Source organism: Strix uralensis, chromosome 27 (genome assembly GCF_047716275.1).
Source record: "Strix uralensis isolate ZFMK-TIS-50842 chromosome 27, bStrUra1, whole genome shotgun sequence".
Classification (NCBI taxonomy): domain Eukaryota; kingdom Metazoa; phylum Chordata; class Aves; order Strigiformes; family Strigidae; genus Strix; species Strix uralensis.
The window spans coordinates 1509323-1522398 of record NC_133998.1 but is presented as its reverse complement, the minus strand read 5'-3'; the positions used below and the strand labels follow the sequence as shown (position 1 = coordinate 1522398).

The following is a 13076-nucleotide window of genomic DNA, read 5'->3' as shown; positions in this document are numbered from 1 at the left end:
TAGTCCCTGCAGAGCCAGTCTGTCCCCAGCCCTGCCTTCCCAGGGCCCTGTGCCAGCACCACGCAGCAGAGCCATCTGGCAGCAGGTCCCCTCACACTCTGCTTTATTTTGTGCTCAACCAGTGGCTCTCAGAGTGATGTGACCAAGTAGAATGGGTGCCACCTCCCAAGTTCCCTACAAGCTGGGGGTGGGGTGGGGGTGGGGGGTGAGGTGGGGTGAGGGGGTGAGGCCATCACCCCTGGGCACGTGAAAAGCTGCCTGCAGAACAGAGAGTGGGATGCAAAGCCCAGCACCTGCTGTCTCCCATTTACCAGTTGAGCAATCGAGGCAACAGAGGCCCTGCAAACATCCCCACCCTGAAACCCACTGTCAGCATGACAAACCTGAGCAAGCAGCACCTGTAAGGAACCAGACCTCCTCCCACAGCCTGGCCACCCAGAGCGCAGCCACTGCTCTGTGGCTGGTGTCCCCAGGCGACATCCCACCAGGTTGGAGGTGCACGTGGTGCCGCTGGCCCAGGCGGGCTCCGAGCATCCTGCCGCAGGATGATACAGCCTCTTTCAGCGGTGCAGCAGGCTCTTATCACCCCACTGCAGCTGGCTGAAGGGAGGGGAGATGCACAGATCCTACGATGCAAACAGGATCGGGGCACTGCAGGAACCTTGGGAGGGAACTTCCAAAGTCAAGTGTTAGATGAGGTCACACGCCCGCCGGCACCTTCAGGGCTTGGGAGGCAATTCAACAGGAGGGAGGTGGAAGCTCCTGTGGCGTGGTCCCCCACAGACAGGCAAAGGTGCTGGACTCCCAGCTGTGCTCTCCAGGCCATCCAGCCCCTCTGGTCTTCAATCTGCTCACTCAAACAAGCTGGAAATGCTGGGCAAGCCCAGTGCAGCCATGAGCTGATGATCAGGGGAGTGGAGAGCAGACTGAAGACCTTCAGACACATCCAGAACCTCCTTTCCTGGAGTCAGCCTCCAGGCGAGTGCTGGCTTTCTAAAAACTGCCTGAATGCTGTGACTTTCCTATCATTCTTTCTGCTTCTTTATCATCTTTAGGCAGTCTCTGAGTCTTGCAATTTCCACTTTCAACAGGGAATCCCGCCTCACCTCCTGTTGATTTCTGCAGAGGTGTTGGTATCCAGGATGGAGAGACAAGAGAGTGAGACACTGGCCAATGAGATGGAGGAGACGAGTGGAAGAGGTGAGTTTTCAGAAGGGAAGAGGAGGGGGAACTGTCCTCTGTTGAGGAGAAAAATGCAACCTGCTTCTCTTGTAGAAGAATTATTTAGGGTCAAAGCACCTCAGGCTTGTCCCACCCTGGGCTTGTGTTGAGACTTGGTGGCTGCAACACCCCCAGCTGAATTCCTCATGCTTATCTGTGGACCCACCACCAACACCAGACACCTGAGCTGCCATCCTTGGCTCCCTCCATTGCCCACAGAAAGAAACAGGAATCTGGGGCCATGGGTTATTGGTCTTGGGGTAATGTCTGCACTGGTTTGTGCCCAGATGTGCCTGTTTTGCTCTTGCAGCACTAGAGACACCCAAGCTCAGGTCCAGGTCTCTGCACAGCAGATGTGTACCCACCACTCAGGTGCATCCTCCTCCAGGAAGCTGAGGTCTCCTTGGCCGGGGATCGCATGGAAAATCCTGGATCAGGAGCAGGGGCAGGATTAGGACTGAGGCTGGGGCAGTCCACACAAGCGGGTTTCCCATCCCACACTGGACATCTCTGGGCACAGGAAAGGAAATCGCCCTGTCCCTTCTCTTGCTGGGGTGGATGCAGCCCTGATGAACCCCTGGGGTTGCCTGACCTGAGCAGCTTCTTCCCCTCTGTCCCCAGCTGATGTGACCCTGGACCCAGACACTGCCAACCCCTTCCTCATCCTGGCTGGCGACCAGCGAGGCGTGGGACGGGGGAATGAGTGGACTTTGCTGCCCAACAACCCCGAGCGGTTCGACACGGAGCCATGTGTGCTGGGCAGCCAGGGCTTCACCGCGGGGAGGCACTACTGGGAGGTGGAGGTGGCCAAGGGGGGGGACTGGTGGGCTGTGGGGGTGGCCCAGGAGTCTGTCAGGAGGAAGGGGGTCCTCAGTTTTGCCCCCCAGGAGGGGATCTGGGCCGTGGGGCAGTGGTTTGGACAATACCATGCTTTCACTGACCCTGACTGGACCCCCCTGCACCTTGCCTGCCTCCCCAGGGCCATCCAGGTCTGCCTGGACTTTACAGACAGGCAGGTGGCATTTGCTGATGCTGAAAATGAAGCCTCAATCTTTGCTTTCTGCCTGGCTTCATGTCCTGGGGAGAGGCTACGCCCATGGCTCTGGGTGGGGATGGACTCATGGCTCACGTTGTGCCCCTGATGTGGAGGAAGCGCACGTGGTGGGAGGAAGACTGGAAAGGTGAACACCATCATCTTGGGTCTTGGTGCTGGGAACTGGGAGGGTCCTGCGTCCTGCTGGCTTCTCCTCACATGGTTCCTCTGGCCACCCAGTGGGAGGACTGGCAGGTCCTGGAGATGGACCCCATCACAGCTCCCCTCCACCCTACAGCTGGGACTGCAGCAATGGGAGCACAGAGATTCGGTGCATGGAGGAGCTTGGTGCCAGGTGTCCCCAGGGCAGAGAAGTAGCATCAAGTGCTGGGGCACTGCAGAGCTGCTCTGTACATGGCCATCAAAAATACAGCAGGTTCAAACTCCTCAAAAGCTGATGAAGTGTCTGACTTTTTTCAATTAAGCTTAATGATTAAGTTTAAAAAAAAACCCCAAACATAGCTGGATGCTGGAGCTCATGATAACACTTATCTTCATACATCCAAAGCCTCTCCTTGCCTTATTTCCAGTTCTCACTGACATGTCATTAAGTACCTCTCTTACAGCAGAGCACTAGCAAAAGCTATAGGGACAGCCAAGGAAGGTAAGCAAGAAATTGAGAAGTGTCTGAAGGCCACAGGCGAGTCAAGTCCCACAACTCTGCTGTTCTCTGCTCTCCCCCCATCAAGGTCTCCTTCTCCTCACATAGACTAGACTAGACTAGTTCAGGTGGAAGGGACCTACAGTGATCATCTAGTCCAACTGCCTGACCACTTCAGGGCTGACCAAAAGTTAAAGCATGTTATTAAAGGCATTGTCCAAATTCCTCTCAAACCCTGACAGGCCTGGGGCATCAACCACCTCTTGGGGAAGCCTGTTCCACTGTTGACCACCCTCTTGGTAAAGAAATGCTTCCTGATGTCAAGTCTGAACCTCCCCTGGTGCAGCTTTGAACATTCCCAGGGGTCCTGTCCCTGAATCCCAGGGAGAAGAGCTCAGCACCTCCCTCTCCACATTTGCTCCTCAGGAAACTGCAGAGAGCGAGGAGGTCACTTCTCAGTTTCCTTTTCCCAAAACAAGACAACCCAGAGTGCTCAGCCACTCCTCAGAGGACATGCCTTCCAGAACTTGGATTTTGGGGCAATGACGTTCAAAGGACGTGTTATATCTGGAAAAGGTGGGAGGGTCCCCATTCCCAGGGTCCTTTCTCTGTCATCTCCTGCTCACTCCTGCTCTTAGGAGAAGAAAAGGTGAATGTAGGTGAAGGGGAACATTGTCTGGGTCCAGCCTAGATTTCTTCTTCTCCACCTACATTGCTGGTTGGACCCTCTTAGTGCCAACTCAGTTGTCACCTTTGTGGTGGCAGCTGGGCACAGGCAACAGCGTTGGTCTCTCTGGTCTGCTGCAGTAGCTGGAAAGAGTCGCAGCACTGATCCGGCACAGATACCCCGTCCTGGCACTAGGGGATGGGCTCACCAACCTCTCTGGCACTGTAAGGGGACAGGTGACATCCCACTGCACCTGGACTCTGCACATCCGTGGGACCAGCAATCCAGCAAAGCAACCCAGGGGACCATCCAAGGAGTCAATCCCAAAAGCAGGGACAACTCATGCTCTTGGCAGAGCACAGAAGAGGGGCAAATCCTAGTAGGAACGGATGAGGTCTCCAACTGGCTGCCCACATCTTGGTGCCAGCCCAGCCTCAGCTGGTGCCAAAGCTGACGCTGTGCCCACACAGGAGGAGGGACAGCTTACTCCTGCTGGGGCCCGGCTCTGCATGTCCACAAGCACGCTGAGAGGAAGGTGAGATCCCACAGCTGAAGCATGAAGGCAGCTGGGTACATGTCTGGGAAGAGCTGGGATCAAACCCTGCTGGGTACGTGTCTGGGAAGAGCTGGGATCAAACCCTGCTGGGTACGTGTCTGGGAAGAGCTGGGATCAAACCCTGCAGCAGCACCACAGCCAAACCCAGCAGGTCACCAGGGGCTTCTGGCCACAGAGCGAGAAGGGGTGGGCTTCACCCCTGAGCAAGCTGTGACTTTCACTGGTGCTTTTTCACACACACCGCTCTTTCAGAGGTTGTTTTAAACATCCTGGGCAGAGTCTGTGCTTGTAGCATGGCTTCTCTTCCCTGTTCTTTGAATCCTTTCCCTTCCACTCCAGCCCCCAACCACACACAGGTCAGCTTTTTCAACAGAAGTAGATGGAGTCAACATGTTTAAAGCCCTTCTCATCCATCAGCAAGGTCTTGTGGGATGGGATTTAGTTTCATATTTGTTTGACCAGCATTTGAACTTTGGTTATTTATACCACTTTGGTTATTCATAATTTTTACTTCTACCATGCAATGCCACAAATCCTGGCAGTTCTACAAATCAGCAAGTCTCAAACCAGCAACTCCTACAGCCTGTTCCTAAACTTCAGCAAATTCCTGATACTAGTTATTTGGCTGGAGAATATGTAAACCTCTAAATTTTCTTTCCAAGAGACTCATCACAAGCAGAGAAACAAACTGAATAGACAAATGTCGAAGAATTACTGGGTACACTAATTTATTAAAAAGCAGTGATTCCACCCACAAAATGATGTGCAGATATAAATCTTACTAGCACCTCTCAAAAAGATGAATATTTACTTGTGTTTTCTTGGGCTAACACAAGAATCAAATCAGGCCAATCACAGGGACTAATATATGGAGGCTGCCCAGGCTTCAGGGCTGCAGAGCATCACCCCATGGTCAGGTGGGCTGCTGAGGAAGGTTTCATCCTCCTTACCTCAAGCAAAAATATACTATCACTATGCATTCCAATACCACTGCTGTGCCCCTCAATCCCCCTCATGGCTCCTGTAAATAAAGTATGTCCCCAGAAATGGCCATTCTTCACCCAGAGCCCTGCTCTAAGCCTCTTCCACTGCAGTAGGAACAAGATTGGGGAAGCCCATGGAGCTCTGCTCCCAGCAAGGCAATGCCTACTCGCCGCAGGTAGGCAGAGAGGAGTTCAACAGCCTTTGAGGCTCACAGCAGAAAGGTTGTAGATTGAGATGGCAGAAGATTTGTAAGCGGATGGAAGTCCAAGGACTAGCCAGATGGGGATGCAGGAGGGCAGGGTGGCCACAGCAGAGCCTCCCCGGAGGGACACACCTCCTCAGGTCTCAGGACAGTTTGAGCTGGGACCCCTTACCCACCCAGAACCAGGGGTGGATTTTCTCCCCCGCAAACGTGGCTCGCGGGAAAGTGAAAATCACAGCCTTGCTGTCCATATTGACAAACATCACCTGGCCCCCAGCATGGTCCAGACAGATCTGCACCCTCCGGGGGACCATGCTGGGAAGGACAGGGGTGGGAGCTGGGGAAGTGAGAGCCTGGAACTTCTCCTTATATTGCCCCACCGCCCAGATCCCCCCCAGCGGGCTCATGACAATCGGTCCCTTCCTACTGACAGATGCCAGGGCCACCCCCACAGCCCAGCATGACCCGCAGACCACCTCCACCTCCCAACACAGTCGCCCTGAGTTGAACACCTCGCAGCCCAGCACACAAGGCCACGGGTCAAATCGCTCTGGGTTGTCAGGCCGGCTCTGCTGAGTGGCCCCCTGCATCACACTGCTCTGATCTTCTGACAAGATGAGCCGGGACTGAGCTGTATCTGGGTCCAGCGTCACATTCACTGCAAGAGACAAAGATCAGTCCTGGGAAGAGTTTTACCATGCTGGGTCCATTTTTGGTCCTGGCTTGGGAGGAAACCTGACAATACTTTTCTTTAAGAAGGTGCCCAGCTCAAAATGGGGAGCAGCTCTGTGCCCTGTGCATGTGAAGACTCACTGTCCCCCAAAACATGTGTTGCATCCCTTGCAACCAGGGTTCACCAGGGGAGGCTCCCCAGCAGAACTCACCTTTTGTGTACGGTCCCTGTGATACCTCCACTCCCTCCCCTGTGGCAGTTGTCAAAGCATCTGAAAGAGATGGAGCCCAGAGGTCACCTCTGACATCTGGCTAACACCACCATCCCTGGGAGGTGCTTTGTGGAGACCAGCGCCAGGGAGATGGTGGGCAGAGATACTGCCCCTTCCTTCCCCAGGGCACAAGCTGCTTGCTGCACGTGCCAGCTTCTCCAGTTGAAGCAGAAAGGAAGAAACCTAAAGCAGCAGGAGTGAAAAAGAATTTGGGCCTACCTAGCACGAAATGGACATTGACATACTGCAGCACATCTAGAGGGTCACCAAGATGGTTTGAAGAGTCGTGAGATCTTCACCTCCAGAGATATTGAGAACTCAACTGGAGAAAACACAGAGCACTCCCACCTAGTTGTACCTGCTTTGAGCAGAGGTTTGGACTAGGTGACCTCCAGAGGTCTTTTCCAGCCTAAATTACTCTGCACGATGCCAGGTTCTGCCTGACAGTCATCTCAATCGTTTCTTTAGGGATGAACCTCCTCATTAGGAGAGCACGAACTGAGAATCATTCGGACATCTTGGGACATCTGGGACTTGTTCATATCCCCGACCCACTTCCAACCATGGAGCAGGTCTGGAGCACAGATCTAGAGCAGAAAAAGCTGTGGCAGCATCCAAGCCAGGTGTTGCACGAAGGGTGTTAAAAGAGGTTCACATGCACAGCAATTTATCAGTAGGCTTCAGAGCTGATGATGCGAATCAGCACTAATGTTGACTATTCTCTGGGGGAAAATAAAAGCAAAGAGAGATCAAGAGAAAGGACGGGGGGGAAAGGAAAAGAAAAAAGGAAAGAGAACACTCTCCCACTTCAGCTGTGACATTCTCCAATGCATCCCCAGGGCAGGACACGCTACACAAGGATATTCAGCTTGATCTCCCTTCTGTGAGGCATTAACCACCCCCTTCCTTCCACCCCTGGGATGCTTCTCTGTTCTCCTCTGAGATCCCTTCTTTGTACCTTGGAGTTTTCTTGCCATCTCTTCTAGTGCAGGAGCTTTTGCTGAGCAGACACCGGGCTCCTTCTTCAGCTCGTGGCTCGTCCACTCCTTTTGCTGGAGTTTTGCCCTCTCACACCTGGAGTTGTACAAGCCACAGCATTTCTCTTCCTCCTTTAACTCAGTCTCCTGTTAGTGCCAGTTGCTAGAAGCCACTTTCCAGCTGAATCAATACTCTCCGGAATGTTTTGGGGTTTATTTTTTTGTTTTTTAAAACACAACAGCATCAATGACAAGAGAGACAGTAGGTCTCATTGGCTAGGTCAGTACTCTGTCCTGATACTCTTAATTGCCAGTTAAATTTCTATTATAATGATGGCCCTGGTGCCCCCAGTCACCCTGTCCCTTCAGAGTAAACCTGCACCACAACCAAGTGCAGAAGCCCTGAGCCAAGGGCACCGTGCCCTGGTCCCTGTGCCTTGGTGTCACTACACATCAGCCATGGAGAAGCCAACCAGGCCTGCAACCAGCGACCTTAGAAATTAAATGTCTCCTCGAATATTTCCCCAGGGATAGACCTTCTGGTTAGAGTCGTACTGGTTCATCAGTCTCTGGAAAACTGGAACATCAGTGGGATATCCCTGGCATCTGAGGTACTCAGCTTTGTTCTGGGGCAGGAATCTTTGCCAGCCCAAAGCAGCAGTGTCATAGAAGGGAGAAAGCAGCACATACCTGCTCAAAACGTCACCAGTGTCCTAGATGGGGAAAAGAGAGAAGCAGCTCAGTGCTACTTACCCTGCACACACATTCCCCACATTCTCCTTTCACAGTGAACGGACACACCAGCAAGCTAAGATTAATAAGTTAATCAAGGTAAGATTAGCCCGTCGCGTGTTTGTGATTTACTGACCCCTCGTGCTGTTTGCCAAGACAGCGCTGGTGTTTCAACGGACCTCACCTGCAGGCACTCGTGTCCTGGCAGCTGACGCTCCTTCTCCTTGATCAGGCCATCCAGATAAACAATCTTCTTGGAGAAGTTAGCAGCATTTTCTTTCAATCTTGTTTCAATCTGCTTCTCCAGCTCCCCCAACTGAGCCAGCATCTGGCACTCTTGTTCCTCCATGTACTGTCGCAGCTCCTTAAACTCAGGCACAATCTTCTGCCTCAGCGCCTTCACTTTTTCCTTTATGAGCAGAAACAATCCTCTCAAGGAAGGGCAGGACCATGGAAAGGGACAGGCAGCAATTAAAAGCATCCACAGCTTTTACTTTCTGGTGCGGAGCATGGCTGGGACTCCCCGGGGTGATTATTGTGCAGCAACAGCTGGACACAATGACTCGATCTCCCAGCTCCAAAGGTCAAGAATCGACCTTTCTTCATCCCCACCAAGCAAACTTCTTTCCCAGTAGCACCATGCACCTACCACATAGTCCTGGCAGATCCACCACTCCTTCCTTTCCTGTTTCTCCAGTTCTCCTTTCTCTCTCCTGAGGCTCTCCAGCTGCGACTGTATTTGCTCCTGGAAGGAGAGACATCCTTTAGGAGCTCCCCACTGCCCACACGTATGCGTCATGTCCATAAAATAGTCTGTTCCCTGGGCTGGACATAAGCAGCCTCTGGACCTGTGGGTCCAGGATGCTCGCAGGGGTTGGTGGGGACTGGGAGAGGTGATGAGGAAACATGGAGGGGTAGGGAACTGGGGAGGAGCAAAGGAGGAATAGGCAGAAAGGGGTATAAAAGGGACTGGTTATGGGTAAAATGGAGATGGTCAGTGCACTGGTCTGACCCAGCCCTGCGCCTGACCACCAGAGTATGTCCTACTTTCTCATTAAATCCTTTCTTAACTACCTGTTTGCGTGATCTCACTCTGTGCCCCGTGGGTGTGAGTGCTGCAAGGATGAAGTGTCAGCTACTGGGGGGACCAGTGCCAGTGGATTTGGTGGCAGCTACCGCAATGGGATGGGGGGTGGAGGCACCCCGGGGTGTGATCTCAGCTCCTGGAGTCAGGGGGGTCTCAGAATGGCTCCAGGTCCTGAATGCCAGCCTCTGTGTCTGGAAGGGAGCGTGTCCCCAAAACCAGCTACTGGGAGGGAACCGGTGCGAGGGATGTGAGTGAGGAGCTCAGCACCAGCAGCTGGGCCAGAACTACAACACACGTACCTGGATAGGATCCCTGTGAAGTTAGATGTCAAAAATCAAAAGAATTTTATTAAAGACTGATTACAATCACTATCACCACCCTAGTCTGGCAGAGAGCAACGTGCTGAGGGGCACTGGAGAGGCCACACGGGCAGGAGATTATAATGTTATATATGTAAACTGCACAAGAGTATTGAGGACAGACTGCCATTACCCTTACAAAAACTTGATAAATGTTATGTCAAACCACAAAGCATGTAAAAGGGAAACTGCAGCAACAGGAAGATGTTGATTGAAAAAAACAAAACAAAAAAAGGGCTAGAGGGTGCAGTTACAGCATTGACTCACAGAATCATTCAGGTTGGAAAAGCCCCTCGGGGTCATCGAGTCCAACCCTCAGCCCGACTCTGTTACAAAGTTCTCCCCTACCCCACATCCCCCAACAGCTCATCCAAACGACCCTTAAACACACCCAGGGATGGGGACTCCACCCCCTCCCTGGGCAGCCTATTCCACTCTCTGACCACTCTTGCTGGGAAACATTTTTTCCTCATGTCCAGTCTGAACCTCCCCTGTTGCAGTTTAAAGCCGTTCCCTCTTGTTCTGTCACTAATTCCCTGGGAGAAGAGACCAGCACCAACCTCTCCACAACGTCCTTTCAGGGAGCTGTAGAGAGTGATGAGTCTCCCCTCCCCTTCTCCTCCTCACACTGAACAGTCCCAGCTCCTTCAATCTCTCCTCACAGGATTTATTCTCCAGGCCTTTCCCCAGCTTCGTTGCCCTCCTGCAGAGACGGTGGGCTTTTGCAAACCTCCCCCCCCCCCCCGAAAGCTTTCAGACAGGTCTATAAAACCACCGCATCTGTACCGAACGCCTTAGGAGGCCGCGAGCAGGGGATGGCTGGAGCTGGTCAGCACAGGGCCCGCCCGCAGAGTGACCCCCAGCCCTCGCGCCTCACAGAATCACAGAATCGTCTAGGTTGGAAAAGACCTTGAAGATCACCCAGTCCAACCATTAACCTAACATTGACAGTTCTCAACTACAGCATATCCCTAAGCGCTGGGTCAACCTGACTCTTCAACCCCTCCAGGGATGGGGACTCCCCCCCTGCCCTGGGCAGCCCATTCCAACGCCCAACAGCCCCTTCTGCAAAGAAATCCTTCCTAAGAGCCAGTCTGACCCTGCCCTGGCGCAGCTTGAGGCCATTCCCTCTTGTCCTGGTGCTGGTTCCTTGGCTCAAGAGACTCATCCCCCCTCTCTGCACCCTCCTTTCAGGGAGTTGCAGAGGGCCATGAGGTCTCCCCTCAGCCTCCTCTTCTCCAGACTAAACCCCCCCAGTTCCCTCAGCCGCTCCCCATCAGACCTGTGCTCCAGACCCTGCACCAGCTCCGTTGCCCTTCTCTGGACACGCTCAAGTCATTCAATGGCCTTTTTGGAGTGAGGGGCCCAAAACTGAACCCACTCATCGAGGGGCAGCCTCACCAGTGCCGAGCACAGGGGTCAGATCCCTTCCCTGTCCCTGCTGGCCACGCTATGGCTGATACAAGCCAGGATGCCATTGGCCTTCTTGGCCACCTGGGCACACTGCTGGCTCATTATCAATCCCCCCCAGGTCCCTCTCTGACTGGCAGCCTCATAACAAAGCGCCTCGGAAAGAGGTAATTAGCCCGGAGGAGGCGGCCTTCCCTCACCGCCGCGGAGAACCGGCTGAGGAGGGTGCGCAGGGGGGTCCCGCAGCCTCACCTCGGCCCCCCCGGGCCGGCCCAGCCGCCGCAGCCTCTCCGCGATGTTGCCCAGCGGCCGGCTGGGCCGGAGGCCGCGGCCAGGGACGGGCTCCCGGCACTGGGGACAGGCGGGGGGGGTGGCCCGGGCCCAGCACAGGGAGATGCAGCCTCGGCAGAAGTTGTGCCCGCAGTCCAGCATCACCGGAGCGCAGAAAAAATCCAGGCAAATGGAGCAAATCGCCTCCTCCCGGAGCTCCTCGGCGGCCTCCATGGCCGGGGCGCGGCGCTGGGCGGAGGCTCTTGGGCTCTTTCGCTTTCGAGAACCGGGCGAGCCCCGGTGCTGGGGGGAGCCCCGGGGGCTGCGGGACCCCCGGGGGGCTCCGGGCCACCCCCAGCTGTGGGACAGCACGGCCAGAGGAAGGGGAACACACCCCCCCGCCTCTCCTTCCCTCCTGCCCTTATTTAAATTAAAGGGGGTCTGGTGGTTGGAGCGGGTTGACTTTAACCCAGGAGGAGCCCCGCTGTCCTTGGCAGGATTTCCCTCCATCGCTCACCCAGCCAACACTCTTCAAACCCCCTTTCCACAGACCAGCTCCTCTTTTTCCTGTTCCTCCTACCTCTGCATTGCCCGCAGTGGTTTGGTTTTTTCCCTCCTTTCCTTTTCCACCTTTGTAGGTCATACAGTTGCAAGGCTGAAGATTCTTTCATTTTTCTTTATTTGCCTCATTATATACTTCGTGATGCTCCACGTTCACAAGCCAGAGGCAGGTAAGACTCTCCACCACGATGCAGCTCATTTCGGATCAGCTGCATCTTTCAGCAGCGTTTTCCCTTGTGCTCCACTTCCCACCCAGTGCGGTGGTTCACAGCCCTAGGGAGTGATTGCTCTCAGCCCAGATTAACCCCAGAATTATTGCTTTTGGGTGTGTTATTCCACACACACACACACCCCCTCCCTACCTATTTGGAGCTCAGGCAGCTGATTGGATGCATTTAAATATCAGCAGTGCTGAGAGTATTTGCATGAATCGGCATGCATGTCATGGATAGCCATTTTGTAGGGATTTAAAGATATTTAAACAGATTTTCTTGCTTCTTTAATCTGCTCCTTCCCCCGCCACCTAGATGCATGGACCACTCGTCTGTACACGCTGGTCTCTGAGCAGGCCAGGCGGGTGAGTGCACTACCGAGCCAGAAGCCCTTCACTGAAAGGGTTTATCACCTCTCCAATTGAAAGCAGGGCAGGCACATGAGCAAAACTCTCCCAGCAAATATTCTCTGTGTCAGAGACGGAGCTCTCTGCACTGATCCATAACGGTGTGGAGGCCAAAGGCCTGTTGTGTCCCTGGACAACCACAAAGAGCAAGACCCTGCTGAGATGCTGCAGGAGGTGGCACAGGCTCCCTGACTTCTCTGCGGGCCCCTCTTGAATCCACAGTGGCCAGTGCCTCCTTGCTGGGCTCTGAGTCCAGCCCTGCATTCTCTAACATCTCCTGTTCCTCCTCATAGCTCACAGTTTGCATCTGCAAAAAAAAATTGCATGTACCTGTCCCCAACTGCTTTGGAGGTTTGCTTCTAATTAAACATTTCTTTCTTCTCTTCTTAGTCCTCTCCGGACCCGTTCCCAGCTGGGTTTGCAGTGCTGGGATCTGATCCCGCTGGTCCTCACTGCTGGGGGGGGCTGCCCCGCTGCCTTTCCCTGGGGACAAGCGCTTGGCCCTTCGAGGTGACCTGGCTCTGGTTGCCACATTTGCCGCTTGTGTGTGGCTACCGTGAGGGGAAGGATGGGGCCAGGGAGCAGACGTCAGGGTGCCAAGGCAGGACGGAGCTGCCAAGGTCCCGCATCTGCCAGGGCTGTGAGGATTTGAGACCTTCTGCCGTCCAACCCTCCGATGAGGGATTTCACCTGCTTGGTTTGAAGAGGCATCAGAAACGACGATGCCCAGGTGGAACTGAAGGCAGCAGGTTTGTAGTCTGTGTCTGCCTCTTTAGGTTAGAAAGCTCTTAAA

General features: G+C 54.1%; 2 protein-coding genes across 3 annotated transcripts; one reads left to right on the top strand and one right to left on the bottom strand.

Moving 5' to 3' along the window:
- Positions 1-530: 530 nt before the first annotated feature.
- LOC141935598 (butyrophilin subfamily 1 member A1-like) lies at positions 531-2709 on the top strand. 2 transcript variants are annotated; one of them, XM_074851989.1, is made up of 3 exons: positions 531-978; positions 1126-1200; positions 1843-2709. In XM_074851989.1, the coding sequence occupies exons 1-3, from the start codon at positions 546-548 to the stop codon at positions 2361-2363; spliced, it is 1029 nt and encodes a 342-aa protein (XP_074708090.1). In that variant the 5' UTR covers positions 531-545; the 3' UTR covers positions 2364-2709. The 2 variants fall into 2 exon arrangements, 1 of the variants encoding a protein (XP_074708090.1); XR_012626588.1 differs by lacking the exon at positions 1843-2709 and adding an exon at positions 1532-1836 and having other exon boundaries at positions 952-978; positions 1092-1200.
- Positions 2710-4849: 2140 nt separating this feature from the next.
- On the bottom strand, positions 4850-11664 carry LOC141935595 (E3 ubiquitin-protein ligase TRIM11-like). The gene is made up of 7 exons (XM_074851984.1): positions 11086-11664; positions 8627-8722; positions 8162-8386; positions 7936-7958; positions 7227-7342; positions 6209-6268; positions 4850-5982 (listed from the first exon to the last, which is right to left on the bottom strand). Exons 1-7 carry the CDS (start codon positions 11611-11613, stop codon positions 5468-5470), a joined length of 1563 nt encoding a protein of 520 aa, XP_074708085.1. The 5' UTR covers positions 11614-11664; the 3' UTR covers positions 4850-5467.
- Between the last annotated feature and the right edge of the window lie 1412 nt (positions 11665-13076).